Source organism: Pleurodeles waltl, chromosome 6 (genome assembly GCF_031143425.1).
Source record: "Pleurodeles waltl isolate 20211129_DDA chromosome 6, aPleWal1.hap1.20221129, whole genome shotgun sequence".
Lineage (NCBI taxonomy): Eukaryota > Metazoa > Chordata > Amphibia > Caudata > Salamandridae > Pleurodeles > Pleurodeles waltl.
Genome location: NC_090445.1, coordinates 663,766,566 through 663,790,950, shown reverse-complemented (window position 1 = coordinate 663,790,950; position 24,385 = coordinate 663,766,566). Strand labels below are relative to the sequence as shown.

The following is a 24,385-nucleotide window of genomic DNA, read 5'->3' as shown; positions in this document are numbered from 1 at the left end:
AGTCTGGTTGCTAAAATTTTACTGAGAATTTTATAATCAAGGTTTAACATGGATAATGGCCTGTAAGCTCCCACCTCTGCTGCATTTTTACCAGGTTTGAGGAGGGGAATTATAATCGCCTCCCAGGCCGTAGTTGGTAGCTCGCCCTGCTCTTTGACTGTCTTATATAGTCTTTCTAGATGTGGTGAGAGTATGTCTGTATAAGCGGCGTAAAATTCAACAGGGAGGCCATCTGTCCCAGGGTTTTCCCTCTAGCCAGGCTTTTAATGGCCTCATTGATTTCTGTTTGTGTGATGGGCCCATCTAGTAGTCCCTGGGCATCAGGAGGTAATGAGCTCATTTGCAGTCCCACTAGATAGTCCATTATGGCTCCCAAGGGGCGATCAGTTCTATTCTTGTATAGGTGTTCATAATAGGATGCAAAACGGGCATTAATTTGTTCTTGTCCGTATATGTGAGCCCCCTGTTCCGTGGTTATATCTACTATGACTGGGGACCTGTTGGACTGTGATACTACCCATGCAAGTAGACGGCCCGCCTTGTCTCTCTCCCCATGCACGCGGGCGAGGTAACTTCTAAAGTCAAAGCATCTGAGGTAGTCTGTACAATCTGCCACTTCCGCTCTAAGTTCTAAAATGGATTTCTGCAGGTGTGGGTTCTCAGGTCGGTCTCTCTCAGCTTCCCTCAGTTTATCTTCAGCACGTTCTGTGTCCCTTAGTAGGGTCCTACGCACCCCGACCGCGCCTGCTATGCATCTCCCCCTTATCACCACTTTAAAAGCGTCCCATTCATTCAAGGGGTTAACAGCAGATGTGTCATTTTCTTTAAAGGACTGAGTGATGTGCTGCTGCAACTCTCCCCGAAAGAGTGGGTCCTCAAGGGTGTCAGGTTTTAGCCTCCAAGTGGGGATGCTGGGGATAGGAGACCCCCATCTCATTGATAATAACGGGGTTATGATCAGATAATGTTCGGGTTAAATATTCTGTATTGTGTATCTGGGGGAATATGTCTGAGGTACAGAGGAATGTATCTAGTCTAACATGCAACTCATGTAGCTGAGAAAAGAATGAGTAATCCCTTTCATCTGGGTGTAGCCTACGCCAGGCGTCGATCAGCCCCCAGTTCCTTTGCCAGGTTGACGCTTTCGTTAGTGGCGAATCATGTAGAGGTGGGTGTGATCTGTCAAGGATAGGATCCCCCACACAATTGAAATCTCCCCATAGTATGACTGAGGATTGCAAGTAAGGAGCCAATATTCCTGATATGCTTGTAAAGAATTCTCCCTGGTCAGTGTTGGGAGCATATATATTAATCAGTGTAAGGTCCCTACCCTCCAGTCGGCCCCGAACTGCCACAAACCTGCCCTCAGGGTCTAAGAGGCTATCCAGCATCTGGAAAGGGACCCCAGCTCGGATCCAGATTAAAGTACCCCTCGCAAATGCAGAATAAGAAGTAAAATATGCCTGACCTCGCCATCTCTTTTGTAATGCCTTCCCCTCTGCCTGTGTCAGATGAGTTTCTTGGAGCATTGCACTTTGAATTCCCCTGCGTTGTAGGAATGAACAAAATATATATCTCTTAGCCATCGAATGCATGCCCCTTATGTTCCATGAGAGATATTTATATGATTTTAGCATTATAATTTTGAAGACTTCCCCCCCTCCCCTTGGTCCAGTATCTCTCCACCGGTATTACCACTCGCTCCATCCACTTTAATAGTGTCCCAAGTTAGTGCCATGTTCATAGTGAAATCTGATAGATGCTCAGTTATCCCCACCCATAAATCCCAAGAATTAACAACCCAACTCCCCATCCCAGGGACAAAAGTAGGAACATCTCTCGCCCAAACCAAAAAGGATACAACCAGTGTGTCAAAGTGGGGGTGTGCTCTTATCTTGAATCCAAAGTGCACTGAGACACCGTCTCCCCGTCTCAGGGTAAATGGCATGCTGGGTTGATAGTCTTCTTGTTTTCCTGCAAGTTTGGCCATTGTTGTGATGTGGGGTCAGGAGATGATCTCAGATGAAGATTTTGCCATCCCTTTAGGTGAAGCACCTTTTTGCTCTTGAGTTTTACAGATTCTCTTCAGCGGTTTTGGAGAGTGTCCCCTCAGATGATGCAGTCCGAAGTGCCAGGTGTCACATTGGGGCCGATCCTGTCCGACGAATGTGACAGCTCGATTCCACCTTGGATCCCGACTGCTCATGATCAACTTGTGTCAGTTTATAAGAGCCCGTTTCCGGACTCCCCAGGGAAGCAGCCGCCTCCATTGCTTTTTGTCTCTCAGCATTTCTGTCGGAGATGGGGTACCCACCCCGGTAGCCCTGTTGCGGTTGGTTTTCTTCTGTTGTTCCGAGTGGGAGGATTCATGACTGTGCAGACTGTCTTCCTGTGGATGCATGTCGATCCATTGCCAGGTCTCTTTGGCTGTATTGAAAAATTGTATGCCCGTTTTGGTCACTACTCTCAGCCTTGCAGGAAACATCATTCCATACTGAATCCCCATTTTGCAGAGTTTTTGTTTGGCATCCCTAAAGGAAGCTCTCTGTTTCTGTACTTCCTTGGAGGAATCTGGGAAGATGCGGACCACCTGGTTTTTAAGTATGCTGTCTCCTCTTTTCCTGCTCTGACTAAGCAGGTAGTCTCGGTCCCTGTAGTGAAGTAGTTTACTATGATTGGGTTAGGGGGAGCCCCTGGAGGAGGTAGGCGAGCCGGGACTCGGTGCGCTCTCTCAATTGCGAAGAAGGGAGACAAGCCGTCGTCAGCAACCTGTTCCCTCAGCCAGTGCTCAAGAAGCTCCACCAGATTAGATTTTTTGGTCTTTTCCAGTAGTCCGATCACCCGAATGTTGTTTCGGCGAGATCGGTTTTACGCGTCTTCTGCGCGTAGCTCCAGTGCCCGGATTTGTTGTTCCATTTGTTGTGTTGCTTTGGTATTGCCTTTAATCTCAGGGCGTAATTCTTCAAGTTTCTTGTCTCTAGTGGTCACTTTCTCAGCCAGGCAGCGGTGATCATCCCTGAGCACTGTGAAATCGGAGGGCAGCGCGTCTATTTTTCCTTCCAGCGCCGCCCGGGAGGCCGAGATAGCCGAAAGGATATCCTGAAGAGTAGAGTCTCCTCCCCTCCTCTCAAGGGTGGGGTCCCCCAGAGCAGTCATCTCTCTCGGGGATGGTACATTTTTAGTTTCAGGGTCTTTTTTCTTGCCCGTTCTTCCCATCATGTGTGACTTTCAATGTATACACTGTGGGAAGCTCTGCTCAGGCTCCTTAAGGCCTATTCGCTCAAAGGATCTGGGTACACTGTTTGCAGCGCTATTACTCTTTTTACAGTAAATCCCTGCCCACCAAAACTGTAAGGGAGGTCTCTATCTGTACCTCGGTCGACTCTCCGGACAGGGCGACTGTGTTCCAACCGCTGCAGTGATCCACCTCAATAGGGCAGCAGATGTGCCCCGTTCTCTTTCTCTCTCAATCACCTATAGTATGTTGTTCTGATGCAGGTCCTGGCTCTCGGAGGGTTCTGCAACCTTCCTTTCGTGACAAGTAGAGCATATGTCTCCCGTACAGTTCTCAGCAGTTCTTAAGATAACTGTGGGGTAAAGCCGCTGTTTTGAGTTTACTGAGCTAATGCCTCGTTCAAATGCGGCATCTCTGGTCCAGGTGTCAGATCTCGGTGTCGGCCACGGTCCAGCCACTCCTTCCAGTTCGAGCCGCTCGGATCCCCACAGCCGTCTGAGTCATTTGGGAGTCCCCCCAGTGTGGGGACTCTCCTCTGGTTCAGCCCCGTAGGAGCATCACATATTCCCAGGCACCCGGGCAGCCCCCCCGGGCGGGTCCTTCACTCCCGGCAGTCCCCGGACTCACCGCCTCAGAATCCGAGCCTCTGGGTGGTTCTCGTTGCTGCTAGCGGCGCAGATGCGATATTCAGGATGGCAGCTGTCATCTTGGATTGCTCGCGGCCTGGGGTCCCTCGAGTTGAATAACTCTGAAAGTCGATCGTTAGGCGTAGATAGCCTCCGGTAATGCGGCCGCTGGGTTCCCCAAGACTTCCGCCCCACTGTAACCCGTTTTGTTGGGCCCATGCAGGTCTGAACACCCTGAGACGGGGAGTAAAAGACGGCAGCCTCACGAAGAGGCTGCTACCGTTATGGTGTCCAGCCACGCCCCCTCGTTAACATTCTATAATGATGATGCATTACAAAAAGTGAATAAGACTTGACAGAGTGGTTGGGGGATTGAGAAAAAACCCAAGACATGGATCTAATTTGGAGGATGAGACAAAAGTTGAGCTGCAATGATCACATTATTATTATTTGGTACTACCTGTCTCACTAAGGGAGAAATATGAAGCTCGGACATCAATGAATGAGTGACACCAAAGCAAGGTTCAGGTTAAACTACTGGTGTCCTGGGATGCATATCCAAAGTGAGAGAACATGTGATAGAGTGTCAGGGCTGTATGAACAGTGATAAGTTTTACAAAGTGGGCTCCACTCATGGACTGCAAGGATATGCAGTTAAGCCTTGGCAAAATGTTTCAGTGGTCATTGTTGATCCCCTGCATAGTGAGAGGCTATGTAACTATATTTTAGTGTTTATAGATCAGTTCTAACTGTGGACAAAGATAGGAATAGTAGGAACTATCAAAAGTAAATAACAGGCATTCTTAGTACAATATTTGGCAAAAAATGAATATTTGTATACACACGCCAATGATGACGGATCACAATTTGTTTCACAGAGAAATGGGTGGCATTTAACACATAAAAGGATAAAACACAGAAAGAGCTGTTTATACCATCCAGAAGGTAATGGCAGTGGAAAGATTCAACAGGGTGATAAAAAAAATGTATACAATTAGAGTTGAGTGCAGGGAGGAAGTGTAAGCTTACATATTTTCTCCACATTCTAGTCCAGGAAAAGTGCCATTTGAATTGTTCATGGGGGAATAGTTAATACTGAGATCTCTCCAGGTTGGATGTTGTGGGGAAATGAAAAATACCCACTAGGAATGACAATGTAAAGCCAAAAAACAAAGATGCATGCTAAAACAAAAAGAAAATGTAGATGTGCACAAACCCGTTGCAAGTCTTCCTACTGGTAACACTAAACAATATGTAATTCATGTTTCCTTACGTTTTAAAATGTGTCAGTTTGCAACCCATTCTATTGAATAATCAGTATATTGTATTCTGTTTATTTCTTTGCCATTCACGTTTTTCCGAAAGTGTGAGGGTGAAGATGTGTGTTATTTCTTTCATTTCTATGATTATTAGAATGTTGTACGCAGGACATTCTACTACTGTGTGTATCTGACCTGGGGTTCTACTATAGAAGTCTTGCAGGCTGTGGCTGAGCTGGTCTTAATGTAAGACAGTTCATCATTTCGTGGAGTCCCTTGTACATCTTTAAACCTCCATTGTGTTGTTTCATGTGGGGCAGAGGGCTGTGTTGGAGAAGGGAGGCTTTAGGGTGGCTGTAATCATAAAAACATCCTATAATCTCAGTGTTGCATTTTCTTTTTTTGTCCTTTCCTCGGAGAATGTAGCAGTGAATGCCCTTTTACAAATACACCAATATGCTAATTCAAGTAATGTTTATGTTTAGAGTATTTATAGCGTGCTCAATTACCAACAAGGCGGTCTGGGTTTCATGTCACTAATTTACCCTGGATTACCCAAAACAATCATCGTAACACGTAAATATATTCAAAACGAGGGTGCTGGACCTTTAATTTGAATACATTTGATCAAGAGTCTGAAGCTCTGCATCAGCTGCGTTGGTTTCCAGTGCACAAACTTACATTTTCAAGGCTGCCTGTATGAAGTATCAAATTTTTTTATATGCAGAGATTAGCTTTTCAGAGCCAAAAGTTTGTGAACTATGCCTCTTTCTCCACAAGAAAGGTGAATGGGCCACTTTCAGTCGGACGTCCCACACTTTTTCGGGCCCAGTGAGCTACTCTAGGGAATACACTTCCTTTCTTAATACGGAACAAGGCTCATAATATTCCCTAAAAAGCTTAAAATCTGACTTTTTGCTACCTTTGATTGATTATTAACCCATTAGCTAACTGTTTTGGTTATCAATAGCGCCTGGAAACCCTTCTAGGTTGAATGTTATTTGGACCTCGAGTTGGATTACTTCCTTTGCAACACCGATGGAGCACCTTTGCACCTGCATTTTGCAGTAACAAACTAATGTTCGGAAGCAACATGCAAACTGGGATTGCAGGATTAATCTGAAACAGGCTACCACAGAGCTGTAGCACACTGATTGGAAAACGGTTTCAAAAGTGATTACCCCCTAAAGTTATGTGCTAACTTTGAATTTGAATGGACATATAGACTTGGACCACCCGTACCAGGATCCCTGGAGCATATCCAATGTCCACCTTTTACTCCCAAGGAGTTCTACACGCCTACGCAGAGGAGGGTGTGATCAGAGTTATTGGTTGTCTGCCTTTGAGGGCTAAGGACTAATCTCCCAGGGTCGAGGAAAACACTTTGCTTCTGCGTCAGTGGCTGGGCGGGACAAAGGTAGACTGCTGACATTACAGAATCTTTTCATGAGGTTAAAGAGCTCGAGCTTATTGAAAAAGAGAGTCTGCAGCAAGAGCCCAGCCCAACCTACATCCCGCTTGCAAGTGAAGCCTTGAGAGTCCATGTGGTTTCACCTCTACTTCTGCATCAGGAGACACTTCTTTAGCGCATGATGTCCATGTGAGCCTGGGCTCTCTTCTCAATGCTGCCATTTGTGTCCTCCTGCAAAGTATGCTTGTGTGAGATTATGCGCCCAACTACATTTCTTTTTTTGCACCTTCTTCATCTTCATCTGCAACTGTTGTCTAAGTGAGCTCAAGTGGACGCCAATATGTCATAGTTCCACCCTGTGAAACCTTTGACCCAGCAGTCTCATCATTGTGTCCTTTGTCCAAGCCAGTGTTTAAGACAAGACCTCATTGTTCAACACTACTCTTCTGCAACCAAACATATGTACAAGTCTGTGTGCCACATTGTGAACTGAGGACCATTCCCACATTCATTGAGCGGCCAGCTCAACATGCAGATTTGCGTACCTGCTGCATAACTTCACCTCTTCCCACCTTGCCCCAACTTATGGATGTAGTTTCTTCCGGCAACGGACATACTCTGGACTGTACAGCTGCTGCTGCAGACACAATTTGTGCCAAGCAGAGCCTTCCATCCAGTGGTATGAAAAGGCCACATGTAGTATGACAACAAGGATTGAATCGGCTATTGAACTGTGCAGGTACGAACGATCTAACCCAGAGCTGTGCTTGGCATAGTAACAGGCAAGTCTTTGTAAGTCTATCTATGCTTGTTTGTGCAGACATGGGAACCATACGGATGCTATTTAGTAATGAGAAATGCATTCAGAGTGATGGCTGTGCCCTGGAACTCATTAACGTTGCTGAGCTTTTTCCCTTTATAATCATTATTTCTATGTATTTTCCAAAAGTAATAACAATGTTAGGATAATTTATTGTGTGATGCTTCACACTACCTTCCAAGGGTAGGCCCCGCCTTTTAGACTTCCCTACCCTTTAACAGTGAAATTGCGAAGATGAGGTGTTTGGCAATATAGTAAATTCACAATAGTACCATGTTCCTTTGTATCCAAGGACAGCTGTAATATTTGTCAGAGGAACTGGCGATCCGCCTCCACGTCATAAAGGCTATAGTGAAGGCCATAGTGACCAGCCTTTAAATGAGGGGAATAAGGTGTTTTTCCGATGGTAGCTCTGGCTTTGGCAGCACCCTCTTTGCGGACCGACCCCCATTGCCATGGTAACAAAGGATTCACCATAAAAATGATGGCCCCTCCAACACCATGTCCAGCAGCATCTTTCTGTCTGGGACAGCTTTGTAAGTGATGGTTGCCACTGTCAAAAAAATCATGCAATGTTCTACATTGACTTGAGAAGGTTCCAGGTGTGTGTGGGACATTGTTACTGTGATTCCAGAAGATGAGCCCCTGCTTTGACAGTGTGTCTTCAGGGTCACTGCAATGCCAACCAGCCTGCTATGGCATGATGGGCTTGTAAACACTGTTGTTTTCCACCCTGGGCATTAAAGCCACTTAAAGAGACTAGCTGAACAACTCTCTCAGGCCAGTCATGGTAAGAGTGGCAAAGGCGGTACCTCAGCCATACAGGGACTTGCCCACTGGTTTCTCACTGAGCCGCTTAGTATTTCGGCAATTAATACTTACCTTGTTCGCATTACGATACTTCTGAAGTTCCTTCTGATTTCTGGCCAGGATAACTGGGTTATCATTGTATTTTAGAGCATTCAGATCATGGGTCATAATAATTAGGATGTGTAACCACTGTGTGTGCTAATATTTAATACTGCCATATACACAGCAAACAAATTTAATAGCACAGATGCCATAATACATTCCTGTTTTAGCTCATTGGATGATTTAATCCACATTAGAATGCCTGAATCTCAATTTCACCCACATTTCAGTATGCAAAAGGATGAACAAGGAACATTATGATCCATACCCAATGATCGGAGTTTACCTCGCTTTAAGACTCACAATACTTTAAAATCAATACACAGTATGGACTTCATTTGCCATGTTAACTTATTTTTCAACTAGTTAGTCAAAAGTAGCACGAAGGTCCCTTGTTCATGCTTCTTTAAAAAGTAAACTGCAGCTAAGCACAGCACATTCTTCTATGCAATTAAGCATCAGCGCCTTCCCTGTGTGTTCAATACAGCCACTAAACTGGTTGCTGGCTGCCTCAAGTGTTTGCCCCTTTCTAAGCTTCGGGGAAATCCAACCCCCTTTTCCATGATGTTGGTAAGAATTTGCGCAAGATTATGGAGGTAACATCACACAGGTTTACCAGGCTAGGCCACAGATCACACAGAAACATATAGATGAGCAGGCAATGTTGTTTATCTTGTTGTTCAGGTGACAGAAGTCCAGGGTTGGGGAGCATCGTTCTCAAAAAGGCAACACTACGAATGCTGAGCTACTGGTTAATAAGAAGGAAGATACAATGATACGGTGCAGCATCATTTGTCAGGAGAGGGAAGCACATGTGAAGGTCCTTCATTTTCCCACCTTATCCTCAAAGGTCCCTGCCCCCTTGTAGTTGCCCACATAGCCAGTGTTATCTGTAACATTCTCGCGTCCAGCGATGCCAAGACCCTTCCCACTCTCATCAAAGCGCTCTTTGTGCATTCCGGTGTACTTGCTTGTATCGGTGAGGCGATCCACACCTCCAACGTTTGTAGTTTTCTGAATGAAAAGATAGGACAAGATATCAAATGTGGCAGTTACAAATTACAAACTCACTTGTTAATAAACAGCTTGTGCATAACAAATTTGCCAGTAAAAAAATTAGGACAAAAATGTCAGTTACATACCATTCAATTCCAAACTTATCAGAAAATAATTAGCCAATTACAAACTTGTCAACTAAAAGACTGTCTAAAATATCGAAACTGCTGCCCGGACATCCCCTGGGCCCTCTGCAGTCCTGGTTCCTATGTAGTTAAAAACAGACATGCCCCTTATTGGGGCTCTTTCAGTGCTGCATGTTTTCTAGGTTCTTTTGGATGTGCACTAACCGTGACACCAGCATTGACTGGTTCTTTGCCCTCTACCAGCTTGAATGTTTCCGCAAGAGCATCATCAGGTGACATCGCCTTGAAACGCTTGACAGAGAGTTCCTTCAGAGCCTGCTGGAACTCAGTGAAGTTTATGGTTTTTGCTGCCTTGGCCCTGAGAAAGAGACATCCATTGGTTAAACTGTGACTCCAGTGTTCAAGTGCAGAAACCATGAGATGCTTGTGTTAAAATTACAATATCAGTTGCAAAAACAAGGTGTTGATATCTATCTGCAAATTTAAAAAACTATGAATCTTAATCAACAAATACATTGTTGAGTTCTGCAACATAACCTGCATCTTTCTTTTCTGTTCCTCTATACAAAAAATCTATTCAGCCCAATTTCAGGTGCAGCAAAATGTTATAGAATTTCTTTATTACTGATTTGCCTCTGTTGAATTTACGCCAATAAAAATGTATACACCCTCAGACATAATTATAAAAATATTGTTACAGTAATAGTTGACTAGCTGCTGCTAGTTTTTGAAGGGCCTCATCTAACATTTGACTGGCTCAAATATAAATGCAAAATGTTAAAAAAAAACATTATTTTATTATGCTTCATAATGAGGGCCCTGAGGCTGCACTTGGTACGTCCGCACTCCTAAAGTTGATGTTACCGGGGATCCCATTAACTACGGGAACATGGTGTTAGCGTATATTCTGAATGGGACCCTTAGTTTCCTTAGAAATTGGGGAGCATTGGGTGAATCAGTAATTGCCTGTCTGAATGTTCTTGCCATTTCCCATAAATCTCTGCTGTTTCTCCTGGAGCAAAAAGGTTTGGGGAAAACAAGACCTTTCTGTATTGTTTACACAGACTTCATGATTTCCAATGGGGCCAGTTACAAAGTTAATGGGCCCACCAGAAATTCTGAGAAATTTGCAATAAAACCTTAAGAGCTCTCATCCATATATTAAACTGTCTCCTCTTTGAAATTTAGACAATTCAGACATATAAATCCATATGTGCTAAAAAAATACCATACAGTCCCCAATTATTTTCATATGCTATTTCAATTTTTGTGCCGCTAATATGTCATCTATTAGCTTAATATATTTCATTTTCTCCTCACGAACTTCTAAATTTACTGCATCTGATCTCATGAAGGTTGAGTTATTAAACATCAGATTAAAATTCTGGCTACGTATATGGGCTGAGCCTTTTTAGGTCGAGGCTAGGCAACCCAAATGCACCCTCTTCGAGACATGCTGTATTCACTATACAGGCTTCAAGCCCGTCCCCTGCTTTTCATTTGTCATTGTCAGTGTCCTTGAAAATTCCTTTTTTGCAAGTGGTTAATCTTGTCTCTTTGTCCCACCTTTTAGTCAATTGCTAACTCCCACGGAGCATGGCTACAGGACTTGCACTCTTCCACTTGTCCCATATTATTTTCAGACTCAAGGACTATTTTTTTAATGTTCAACTAGCACTCCCACTAGTGTGTGTGTTTCGTTTCCCTTGCTCAGCATGGTGCTTGCTTCACGGCTGTCACGCTTCCTCTGCTCTCTGAGCGTATTTCCTTGCCCTTGCTCATCACGGGGACACCTGTTTACTTTGAGAGGATTTATTTTAAAATCTATGAGCCGCACGCCACACGTTCTGTGCTCCCTACCACCTCCCGCTGTTATTTAACACACTCCTGCTGTTCATTCTTTTTTATTTTGGCTATTTGACATAGGCAAACTCTACCCGAAGGTACTGGAGCACTTTAAATGAACACACGTTGCATTACAAAGGAACCTGGAGAGATTACGTGAATTACCCCGAAACACAGGATGTTGAGCCTCCCTCCAAGACTCGAACCTGGTTTACCAGGCTCAAGGTCAGCCGCTCTAGCCCTTATGCCACATCCTCTTCGCTGAAGCGCAGCAAATAAGATGGCTGCCACAGCTTTGGAAAACACAATTATAATGCCTTCCCATTTTGCGTTTCATTGCAGCTCCTGCCATCTTGTTTTCTACTGCTGCAGCCAAATTCTCTTGTATGTGTGTTTTGTTCTAAAACCTAGAATATCTTTGCACACATACCGGGGGCTGGGTGTGCATTCTGAAAACATTCTTGGGTGACCTGTGCATATTAAGATTAATCTTCCTAAACTTCACAGTCAGTGCAAAGTTTTTATGTTCTACGCAAGTCACGACAGAAACAGAGCAGCACTTACAAAACTTCCTTGAGATGTGGAGTGCGGGCAAGAGGATTACTGCTGCCCTCCTCTCACACTAAGGCCACATTTCATACTTTTAGGGGCAATAAGGCAAGATGATGGTGGGTGTCCTAAGCGACTGACTGGTGCTGCATTTCCCTAGTACCAGATCTCACGCACTTCCCAAATCAAGCCCGGACTGATCAGATAAGAGGCACACATTTCTTTATTTTCTAAAGGGAGTGCAGCTGTGGGATAATTCAGTGAGTGAATGCAACTGTTGCTTAAATCTGCACGCAACCTACAAGACATGGATTTAAATATGGTAGGTCAAGCAATTATTGTCACCCTTCTTGGTCAATACTACAGGGACCAGGCTAACTTTTTACAGCAAGCATTGGCAAAGCCAACAGGTCTTGCCTATGCGTGAGCTATTGACTTTGTCAGTGTCATTTTTATTTATAAAAGGCTGCCCAGTGTCTCTTCCCATGCTATACAGTCCCGCCAAAAGCAACTGTCAAAGCCAATAGGTCCCAAAGGTGAGAGCTACTGGCTTTGCCAATGCTTGTTCGGTAATGCAAAAGAATTGCTGTGACATCTGGGCCTAGAACAGCACCAAAGGCATACTCCATTACGCAGAAGTCTTCTTTTCAGAATGATTGCAGAATCAGAATATATGCCCCAGGAGCCAATAAACCTATGAAAATTCATGCAATTAGTATTAGGTCTGGAATCTACCAATGTACTACCAATAGCTATGGGATATTGTGAAGTTGATTTGTACAGAAATATTAGCTTCTCCAACAATCTGAGTCAAGAGCAATTAGGTGAGTTGCAAAACTCATTGTTGTGCCATTGGCTAATTAAATATTAATCATGGCTTTCATTTCCAATTGTTTAGGTATTTCCCACATCAAGTATGTGTAATATGTTATCTCAAAGTTAGCGCTCTGAATGTAGTATCATACATTTCCTCGCCATCTAAGCATGACTTCCCTTTCCCAAAATTGGCTTCTTCTTTGTAAAGTATTCTGTCATCTAATTGCTCAGCTTTTAAGTTTCCAGTGAAAAGCAAATCTCTGCAGCCCAACCCAGGTGTTTCTTCTAGCACATAATAAAGTTTTATGAAGATGCTGCAGACATCTAAATCTGTGCTTATGTGTCACATTATCACACTTACTTGCATTACCAAATGGACCTTATGACTTGATTGTTTTTCAAAACCAAACATTATGTGGGTTGCCACTGGGGTTTCCTTTTTTCAGTTTTACTTCTGAAAAGCAGTGCTTATACGTTTCTGCACCACGACATTTTACAGAACTATTAAGTCTGTTGTAAAGCTGTGTATGTTGTGCATGTCATATTATACAAAAAGTAGTGTGCAGGCCACAGATTTGTAGTTTATGTAAGATAGATCAGGTGGATAAATATTTTTGTTGCAGAGATTCTACTGTAATCCACAGGTCAGAGGTTACAATTCTGATGAAACATCAGTAATTGATACACCTGCTGAAAACAGGTGCATGTAGATAGCAAAGTAACTCAATCTTTGGTTAAACCAAGGTTGGCTGGTGGATTCTGTTAGAGCAATTCATTGTCTAAATGTGTGAGATGTAGATTTCAACTGATAGAGTTTCCCATCAAGGATAAAACAAAGGTACTGATGAGATTTTTGCTGTATTGAGACGCACAAATCAGCATCATGTAGAACTATACTATGGAGGTAAGGAAAATGTTGTTTTAATTCTAGAAGAACATCTCTGAGTAACCACTCGCAACTCCTTTTTCATTAATTACTTAGCATTTGTAGATCTTGGATTGGAGGACAGCTGTTCATTTTCTTCTGCATGTGGAACAACCAGTAACAGAAACATTTGCTTCTTTAAGCTTCTGTTCTGTATTCTAATACACCACTTCATCACCAATATTACATCGCCAAACCATTCCCCTATGGACTTTTTCTCTTGCACTACTAGCTCCTTTTCTACCAAACTTTCATTGGACAACTCATCTTATGGGTAAATTCTCCAAGAAAGCCTTCCACAATGTTTTAAATAATACCAATTTAATTCGAGATAATTCAATAAAATGTAACGATTAAAAATCTTTACTAGTCAAGGCAAGTGTCAGTGAGAGAATGTTCGAGTAAGAAGCACTTACTTTTATTAAATTAATTTAATTATTAAAAATAATTTAATTTGAAGACAAATTAATTAGAACAAATTTACAACATTTTAAGGTCAGGAAATAGGGTGAGCAACAAATAAGATGAAAGGTATTATAATAAAAAGAGAAATAAATATAATTATGTGTAGCGAAAAGGTTAGGGTTTGATTTCAATTTAACATTAAGGGTAACAATAATTAACAAAACGTGTATGGCATGTGTGGCAAGGATAAACTATTTACAATGTGGAAATGGTCAAAAAAGACCTACCCATACCATGATGCAGGAATGCACCCAAGCTAAAAGGACTTGACAGGAGAGGAAAAGGAAGGTGATGAAATGGCATGTATCTTTTCTGTCACCACTTTCAGTATCATAGGGTCTAATAATGTTGGTGTTCCTGCTTAAAAGGCGTACAAGGCGACTTTGCTATCAATTCCACCACATCAGATAATGTCCAAGGCCCAAGTGTCTGATGTTATCCCCAGTTAAGCTGGCAGATAATACTGAATGCTGCCTCTCACTGACATTACTCGAATGGAGTTGTACTTGTGGAGTGAGGTGCATCTGGGCTATTTTTGTGGATTTATGGATAGCTTCTGCATCTTTGTATTCGTCTGGCACACTGGAGTCTAAGCAGCTACGTTTGGGAGGATCTATATGAGACAAATTATCTATATGGATAAAAATGTCCACATATGAAAGCACCTCTCCAAACACAGAATAAATCCATAGAATTTTGGTGAGGATATAAAGGCGCAATTGCCAACATCGTTAAACTATGTGTTTCAGTACAATGCGATAGTTCAATTTGCTTGAAAATATTGTTCAGTGTTTGTTTTAGCATAACCTGAAACCTTGGTTTTCTAGTTATTATTTTTAATAAGTCAACAAAGTTTCATAGAGTCTAATATCTTGATTTCTCAGTTATTGCTTCTAACGATGACTGTTTCATGGAACATAAGTAGGTGAAAGGCCAGAGGGACTTGTATATTTATTCTTTATTTTCAAAACATTCACAATGTTCAAGACAGTGATAATAAGCTGCAGTGAAACACTGTTAGCTAGAAAGAAACTTCGATCCATGGAATGGCGGACTAACTGTAAAAACCTTTTCATGCTGAATGATACAAAAAAAGGCACATTGAGTATTCTAACAGGCTCTCTGTCACCCACCTGCCTACTTTCATTCCTTGCTGTGATCTTTGATCTAGAGATGTTCTTTCTCAAGCTCTTAACTTTGATGGTCCTGGAAGGTTGCATGTGTACACTGGCAGACGGCCTAATTTCACCAAGTGTACGAGATCATTTAACCACCCCTTAAACACCAAAACCGTCTCCCTCAGTCTCCCACAGATCAATGAATAAGGCAAAACAACCAGACCAAGAATATGACCAGAACACATCTGTGACACAGCATCACAAGCTGAACCACACACGGCTCTGTGATTGTAACCTAGAACATGTGAAACAACATTAATCTGCTTAAACCACTTTGGAGCCATACCTGTGACAGAAGGGACACCATGCAAACTCCAATAATATAACTTAACATGAGTAACATGGCATAGAGAGAAAAGACTGAGGGTTGGCAAAAGTAAATTCAAGAGTAAATTTCTATGCTGGTCCTGGTGATATATGGACATTAAAAGGAGTTCTTTGTGGATGTTTCCAAATTAGAGGAACTTAGACTGCTCTGATTTGGTTCCATTAAAAGGGCATCTGCTCGATATTAGAAGCCTCTTGATCTAAGAAAACTTCTAGATCTAAGATGCAGTCCTTTAAGTGACCACACTTCCTCACAGATCTGCAAAAGACACTCACTGGACTACATAAGACACAATGTCCCTTTGTTGGAAGAATTCATTACTCCTTGCCCCCTGGTAGTGTACACTACATTACTATGTTGAAAACCTTATAACTTCTATCCTGTCTTTTACTCTACAAACTTTGCAAATTTCTTGGCAGTGCACATTTATTTCACTTACTTGAAAACAATGCCCCTATTGCTGGTCGTGCCCTCATTCGCTACTCTCTTGCCTTCTGGATTTCGAGGCCTTGCAAAGTCACCTCGCTTTGTACAATGCAACATTGTTTTTTGCAAGAGTCGCTTCCCTGGGGGGGTGGGGGGGTAAATTTGTTGGACGGGGGGGGGGGAGTGCAGGGGGAGGCAGAAATCCCTAGACACCAGGGAATTTTTTTTTTATCTGTGGGGAGCGACCCCTTAGGAAAGGGTTGCTCCCCTGGAGGCAAATTGTCTTTAGGCCTAGTTTTGTTAGGCAGATCTGCCCCCAAGGGTGTTGGGGGTGGGAGGGCAGAAACCACTAGACACCAGGGATTTTTATTTTTTTCATCAATTTCACCCAAGGGGGGGGCGACCCCTCAGGCAAGGGTCGTTCCCCTGGGGGGCCAATTTATTTTAGGCCATTTCTGCCCCCATTGGGGGCAGAGCGCCCTATTTTTATTAGGCCGATCTGCCCCCTGGGTGGCAGAAACCACTAGACAACAGGGATTTTTTTTTTTTGCGTCAATTTCACGCAAGGAGTGCGACCCCTTAGGCAAGGGTCGTTCCCCTGAGGGGCAAATTTATTTTAGGCCATTTCTACCCCCCTTGGGGGCAGATTGGCTTATTTTGATTAGGCCGATCTGCCCCCAAGGGGGACAGAAACCACTAGGCACCAGGGATTTTTTTTTGCGTCAATTTCACGCAAGGGGAGCACCCCTCGGGGGCAAATTTATTTTAGGCGATTTCTGCTCCCCTTGGGGGCAGATCGGCCTATTGTAATTAGGCTGATCTGCCCCAAGGTGGGGGGGGGGCAGAAAACCCTAAACACCAGGTATTTATTTATTTATTTTATCTGTGGGGAGCGACCCCTTAGGCAAGGGTTGCTCCCCTGGGGGCAAATAGTCTTTAGCCCATTTCTGTCCCCCCCCCCCCTTGGGGGCAGATCAGCCTAGTTTTGTCAGGCAGATCTGCCCCCAAGGGTGGGGGGGCCGAAACCACTAGACACCAGGGATTTTTATTTTTTTGCATCAATTTCACCCAAGCGGGGCGACCCCTTAGGCAAGGGTCGTTCCCCTGGGGGGGCAATTTATTTTAGGCCATTTCTTTCCCCATGGGGGGCAGATCGCCCTATTTTTATTAGGCCGATACTAGACACAAGGGACTTTTTTTTTTGTCAATTTCGCACAAGGAGGGCGACCCCTTAGGCAGGGGTCGTTCCCCTGGGGGGCAAATTTATTTTAGGCCATTTCTGCCACCCTTGGGGGTAGATCGTCCTATTTTTATTAGACCGATCTGCCCCTAAGGGGGGCAGAAACCACTAGGCACCAGGGATTTTTTTTTGCGTCAATTTCACGCAAGGGGAGCACCCCTTAGGCAAGGGTTGCTCCCCTCGGGGCAAATTTATTTTAGGTGATTTCTGCTCCCCTTGGGGGCAGATCAGCCTATTTCTATTAGGTCGATCTGCCCCCCAGGGGTTAGGGCAGAAACCACTTTGGCACCACGGATTGGTGTGTGTGTATGTGTGTGTTTTGTTTGGGGGGCAGCCCCTTGGGCAAGGGTCACTCCCTCTGGGAGGCACATTACTGTTAGCCATATCTGCCCCCGGGGCAGCCCCTTGGGCCAGGGTCACTCCCTCTGGGAGGCACATTACTGTTAGCCATATCTGCCCCCCCCCCCCCCCGGGGGCATATCGGCCTATTTTTGGAAGGCCCGTCTGCCCCCAAGGAAAGCCCACCAGAGACCAGGGAAGATTTGTTTTCCAAAATAAAAGGGTGGGGGTATGGCCATACCCCCACCCCAAATAAATGGGGCTAAAGTTTTTCTTCTACCCACCGGTGGGCAGATGGGGCAGTTACCTCAGATCCACTCCCTGGTGGGGCAGAAAGCATACTAGATGCCAGGTAATTAAGAAAATAAATGTGGCTACCAACCAGTATGGGCCTGGTTATGTCCCCACCCCAACTGAAGAGGGTAACAGTCTTTCAGCTCTCCCCCCATACACTAAAACATCTTATCCCATAGCAAGCAAGAGGCCATTTGATTGTTTTGGGTTTTGGTTTTACATTTGGGCCATGAGAGCTTGGCTAACTCTCAAAATCGTCCGACTTGGAATGGTGAGGGCTGCACTTTTTGGACTTTAGGACGCTGCCATGTAGAAAAATCCTCAAGACCTAGACACATCTGAAAACATCTGGGTGATTCCAGGGGGGTGTGCTTCACATGCACCCCACACCATTTTTTTACCCACAATGCACTGCAAACCTCCAACTTTGCTGGAAATCACACATTTTTCCCACATTTCTGTGATGGAACCTTCCAGAAACTACAAAATTCCTACCACCCAGCATTGTCTCATCAATACCGATAAAAATTCTGCTGCGATTGTCAGCCTAAAAATTTTTTTTTCAAACTGCCCTTTTGGACCCGCTTTGGTTCCCCCTCAATTTTGACATGTTTTTGGCTCTTCCCTGTCACAGGCACCTGGCCCACCTATACAAGTGAGGTATCATTTTTACCGGGAGACTGAGAGGAATGTTGGCTGGTTGTAAATGTGTCCCAGTGAGGTGATCCCACACAAAAATGTGGGAACAATTTGACTTTTTTTATCTAAATTTGAGATTTGCTGAGGATTCTGGGTAAGAAAACATTGGGGGATCCACGCAAGTCACATCTCCCTGGACTCCCTCGGGTGTCTAGTTTTCAGAAGTGTCTAGGCTTGGTAGGTTTCCCTAGATGGCTGCTGAGCCCAGGACCAAAATCACAGGTGCCCCCTGCCCTCTGCAAAAACAGGTAGTTTTGTATTTGATAATTTTGATGTGCCACATAGTGTTTTGGGGCATTTCCTTTCACGGGCACTAGGCCTACCCACACAAGTGAGGTACCATTTTTATCAGGAGACGTGGGGGCACGCTGGGTGGGAGGAAATTTGTGGCTCCTCTCAGATTCCAGAACTTTGGGCCAGATGTAGCAAGCAGTTTTGCCTATTCTGTGTCTATGGGAAAATGTGTTTGTACATATGGCCCTTTGTGTCACCGAAATGTGAGGAAAAGGTGTTTTTTAGCCAAAGTTTGAGGTTTGCAAAGGATTCTGGGTAACAGAATCTAGTCAGAGCCCCACAATCCATCTTGGATTCCCCTAGGTGTCTAGTTTAAAAAAATGTGCAGGTTTGGTACGTTTCCTTGGGTGGCGGCTGAGCTGCAGGCCAAAATCCACAGCTGGGCACTTTCCAAAAAACAGCTGTTTTTTTTTTTAGAAAATGTGATGTGTCCATGTTGTGTTTTGGGGCATTTCCTGTCGCGGGCACTAGGCCTACCCACACAAGTGAGGTACCATTTTTATCGGGAGACTTGGTGAAACGCTGGTGTGGCTCCTCTCAGATTCCAGAACTTTCTGTCACCAAAATGTAAGGAGAAAGTGTTTTTGGCCAAATTGTGAAGTTTGCAAAGGATTCTGGGTAACAGAACCTGGTGAGAGCCCTACAAGTCACCTCATCTTGGATTCCCCAGCTAAGCTAGAGGCCAATATCTACAGCTAGGCACTTTGCAAAAAACACGTCAGATTTCAATGTAAAAATGTGATGTGTCCATGTTGTGTTTTGGGGCATTTCCTGTCGCGGGCGCTAGGCCTACCTACACAAGTGAGGTACCATTTTTATCGGGAGACTTGGTGAAACGCTGGTGTGGCTCCTCTCAGATTCCAGAACTTTCTGTCACCAAAATGTAAGGAGAAAGTGTTTTTGGCCAAACTGTGTAGTTTGCAAAGGATTCTGGGTAACAGAACCTGGTGAGAAACCTACAAGTCACCTCATCTTGGATTCCCCAGCTAAGCTAGAGGCCAATATCTACAGCTAGGCACTTTGCAAAAAACACGTCAGATTTCAATGTAAAAATGTGCTGTGTCCATGTTGTGTTTCCTGTCGCGAGCATTAGGCCTACCCATGCAAGTGAAGTACCATTTTTATCGGGAGACTTGGGGGTACACAAAATAGTAAAACAAGTGTTATTGCCCCTTGTCTTTCTCTACATTTTTTCCTTTCAAATGTAAGACAGTGTGTAAAAAAGACATCTATTTGAGAAATGCCCTGTAATTCACATGCTAGTATGGGGACCCCAGAATTCAGAGATGTGCAAATAACCACTGCTTCTCTACACCTTATCTTGTGCCCATTTTGGAAATACAAACGTTTTCTTGATACCTATTTTTCACTCTTTATATTTGAGCCATTGAATTGCTGTATACCTGTATAGAATGAAAACCCACTGCAAAGTGCAGCTCATTTATTGGCTCTGGGTACCTAGGGTTCTTGATGAACATACAAGCCCTATATATCTCCGCAACCAGAAGAGTCCAGGGGACATAACGGTATATTGCTTTAAAAAATCTGACATTGCACGAAAAAGTTACAGAGTAAAACGTTGAGAAAAATGGCTGTTCTTTTCACCTCAATTTTAACACTTTTATAGTTTAGCTGTTATTTTCTGTAGGAAAACCTTGTAGGATCTACACAAATTACCCTTGCTGAATTCAGAATTTTGTCTACTTTTCAGAAATGTTTAGCTTTCTAGGATCCAACATTGGTTTCACACCCATTTCTGTCACTAACTGCTAGGAGGCTGAAAGCACAAAAAATAGTAAAAATGGGGTATGTCCCAGTAAAACGCCAAAATTGTGTTGAAAAATTGTATTTTCTGATTCAAGTCTGCCTGTTCCTGAATGCTGGGAAGCTGGTGATTTTAACACCACAAACCCTTTCTTGATGCCATTTTCAGGGAAAAAAACACAAGTCTTCTTCTGCAGCCCTTTTTCCCATTTTTTTTAAATAAACAAAATGTTCACTGTATTTTGGCTAATTTCTTGGTCTCCTCCAGGGGAACCCACAAAGTCTGGGTACATCTAGAATCCCTAGGATATTGAAAAAAAAGGACGCAAGTTTGGCGTGGGTAAAGAGCAACCAATGTAAGGCTTTTAAAATAAGTGAGGAGGAACACTGTGAAGGGAGGTTGCAGATTAGTTGTGCTGCAGTATTCTGCACTACCCGCAGCTTAGACAGCAGGGTGTATTTAGCTGCCACAAGCAGTGCATTTCCGTAGTTGAGGCGACTAGTAATTAGTACCTGGACCGGGGTCTTTCTAAAAGTAGAAGGAAGCCAATGAAAAACATTTTTAGGAGACGCATTGTGACAAAGCAAGTGCCACAGGTAGCACTAACATGGTATTTCATGGAGAGAGTTTGGTCAAGCTGGATACCTTTCCTAAAAATACCACTGGCTACTGCCCATTACTTTGACTTTGTTGAAGATGTGGTTGCTCTCCATCTCTCCCCCTCACACACTCTGCCCCTCCTCATGCCCAGCAAACCTCACTGTCTCACACACACACTTACTTGACTTTGCTGAATACGATGTCCACGTCCGTGCTGGTGATATCTTTGCCATTCAAGACTCCTGTGTCTTTGCAGAGTTTTGAGAAGTTCTTCCCTGTCATATCGTTTCCCGTCGCTGCTGTGTTGCCATGCACGGCAAACTTACGGAAAGCTGCCTCTAGCTCAGCCGACATTGTTTTTACTGGGGAGAACACAGAATATTTATGGTGATAGATTAGAGATCACAGAGCTGCCTTGCCCAACTGCTCCCAAACACCGGTGTCAAGTGTGCACAATTCCTATCAATACCTATATCTAACTCATTGCTGTATCTAAGCTCCTAATCACCCCAGGTCATACAAATAATTCACTGATGTTTCTGTCAAGTGTCTGATATCTATGTATGGGCACTCTGTAGTGGTACAGACAAGTGGGCAATCTGGGGGTTTCCTCATTAGGGTGCTACTCTTTCTGAGTTCGTTGTATATGTTTTGTGGGCAGAAATCAATCAATCAATCAATAAAAAAAAATTGTAGAGCGCGCTACTCACCAGTGAGGATCTCAAGGTGCTGAAAAGAGATTCATGTCTTAAGTTTGCCTCTTAATGTTTCTTGTGTGTCCATAATCTCATATTTCTAGATTGCCCACAAAGGTTGTTTTTGTTGCAGGTCTCATAACTCTTGTGTGCCCTTGTGTTTTAATATAGCTGTAGTATAGTATGATAGCCAATGGTGGGATTGGACATGAAGAAGTAGGTTCTAGTGGCTGTAGCATTCCTCTTATGTAGTTGTTTCTGTAGGTGTTTGTCTTTGCTCTAGTGGGCCACTCCCCTGATCACTTCTGCTGTGTTTTTCATACATACCATGCTTCCCTGGGTAGTTCAGTTGGGTCACCTTATATTCCTTGACAATACAATTTTTCACTTTGTAGAGTGCCTCATATTTATAGTACCCAGGTGGTATTGGGGGCACTAGATGGCAGACAAGCAATAATTCTTTTAGTAAACATGTTTTCCCTCTTCATTAATTGGGTCTTCATACACGTCCAGTGTGCTTCCTACTATTTGGTTTGGTGGGGTAGGTTGATACCTTAGGTTTTGCCATAGATAGGGGTAGATTTCTGTGTGTTGGCCATTCTCTGCACAAGAGTTTGTTCCCTGCCTTCAACCCTCACTGGTGTGGTTCATTGAAGTGGTGGTAGGGTCAGTGTATCTTGTTGCCTCCTTTACTCTCTCAACACTTTGCCATTTATCCTGTTCATTTGCCACAACACTCCCTTTGTTGGATATGGTAGGCCACAGACGTCTTTGCTCACCTTGGTGTTAGTCTTTGATGCTGGAGTTCCGTCCTCGTGAGAGGGTCGTATTATAGTGTCCGCCTGGCTCCCTACCCCAGCTCTGTACACTAGAGATGGCAACAGCTGCTCTGAGATGGCTCAAGTGATATGGCAGCAATCCCACAACCTTGGTCTGTGACTTCATGCTATTTCACTTGTGACCTCACCTACTGTGACCTCACATCTGCCCTCACAGCTCCCGCTCACTGTAGGCCCTTGGTTTCCCTGGATGGATCTGACTTGGTGGCTGGCCCGTCCTTTGGGGCTGAGGAGCCATGCCCTCTCACCTTTTACCCATCATGAATAGTGTCTATCAGCCTGAGCAAAGGTCAGCCTGACAGACACTCTTCATTTGTAGGTCAGGCAGCCAGGAGCTAAAGATGCACTATTTGTGCAGACTCCTGGCTGCCTGAGGAGGTCACAGCTCCTGTGCGTGTGACCTCCTCAGCTCAGCAAAGGTCCTCGAGGTCTTCTCCCTTGGTGATGAGCAGTAGCATCACTCATTGCCTCAAACCTGGGCGCTTCAGTTTTAAGCCCTGAAGTGCCCAGGGTTGAGTGTCAATCAGTGGCCTTTGTGATTTGCTTCCTATTGCCATAACGCAAGTTTAGTCTTACTGTTGTGTTTCGTGGTAGTCTTTTATTACATTCTGTATGGTATGAAACTCACACAAGAGCTTCTAGAACACACTATTACAAGAGGGTTGGCCTCCAAAAGTAGGGAATGAGAAATTCAGCTGGAAACGAGTAGAGATAGAAATATGAGTAGAGGTGGACGGAAATGGGACAATAGACTCACAGTTTAGGGATGTACGAAAGCATTTAGCATTTCTTAATGGACCGAATTGCAATTTTGGTTCCGTTAAGAAATGCTAAATGGCCTTTCCATATGTACAAATGCATTTAGATAATCACAAAATGTGATTTTTACCTAGTAGAAATCACATTTTGCAATCCCTAAATAGGAAATCGCAAATAGGGATTTCCTAAGCACATGTACAATGCATTTCCTGAATATACTGGGCTTTTAGGAAATGCAATAACCATAGACTCCGAGTCGATGGTTATCATGCGCAATTTTAAAGAATGCACCCAGAAAGCATTTTGTAAAGTTACATGTAGTGCACACATGTGCCTAGGGCACTTGTGCACACTACATGTGCACCACCTGTTTTGGGGTGCATCAAGGGGGTGGCCTTAGGGACATAGTCACCCTTGGAATTGCCTTTCCTAATTTGTGAATTCCTATTAGGAAATCACAAATTAGGGAATACAAAACAATTCCTACCTGTGGGCCTTTAGGCTCATTGGAAGGAATCGTTTAGCATTTCTTAAATAGCGATTTCCTAGTAGTGTTTCCTACTGTGTAGGAATCGCTATTAGGAAATCTTTATATTTGTACATTCCATTTTGCATTTCCTAAAAAGCAATTTCTAAGGAGTCGGTATTTAGGAAATGCAAAATGAAAGACCAGCAGAGTGAGTGAGAAACATCACTGTTCGAGGTTTGTGTGGGTTAATTTCTTTCTGCATTACAACAGTGGCCAATTATGCTTTCAGATGAGGATTCAGAGAGCAAAGCTCTACCACCTCTTAATAAATCAATAATGCACACGATGCAGGCTCTCATCTAAGATGTGAGTGTTTCCTTATAGACACCGCTCTTCGTATGAAAGAACAACTGCCTGAACCATTATTAAAAATGTAAAAGAAAGAAAACATACAT

At 43.8% G+C, this 24,385-nt stretch overlaps 1 protein-coding gene across 2 annotated transcripts in view; it reads right to left on the bottom strand.

Annotated features, from left to right (window-relative positions):
* Positions 1-8,380: 8,380 nt before the first annotated feature.
* TPPP2 (tubulin polymerization promoting protein family member 2) overlaps positions 8,381-24,385 on the bottom strand; it is a 98,382-nt gene continuing 82,377 nt past the window's right edge. For both annotated transcript variants that reach the window (XM_069239051.1, XM_069239050.1), the window contains 3 exons: positions 21,350-21,530; positions 9,610-9,763; positions 8,381-9,277 (listed from right to left, as the gene is read on the bottom strand). In XM_069239051.1, the coding sequence (XP_069095152.1) occupies positions 9,089-9,277; positions 9,610-9,763; positions 21,350-21,522 (516 nt within the window). In that variant the 5' untranslated portion in view covers positions 21,523-21,530 and the 3' untranslated portion in view covers positions 8,381-9,088. The remainder of the gene's footprint in view (positions 9,278-9,609; positions 9,764-21,349; positions 21,531-24,385) is intronic.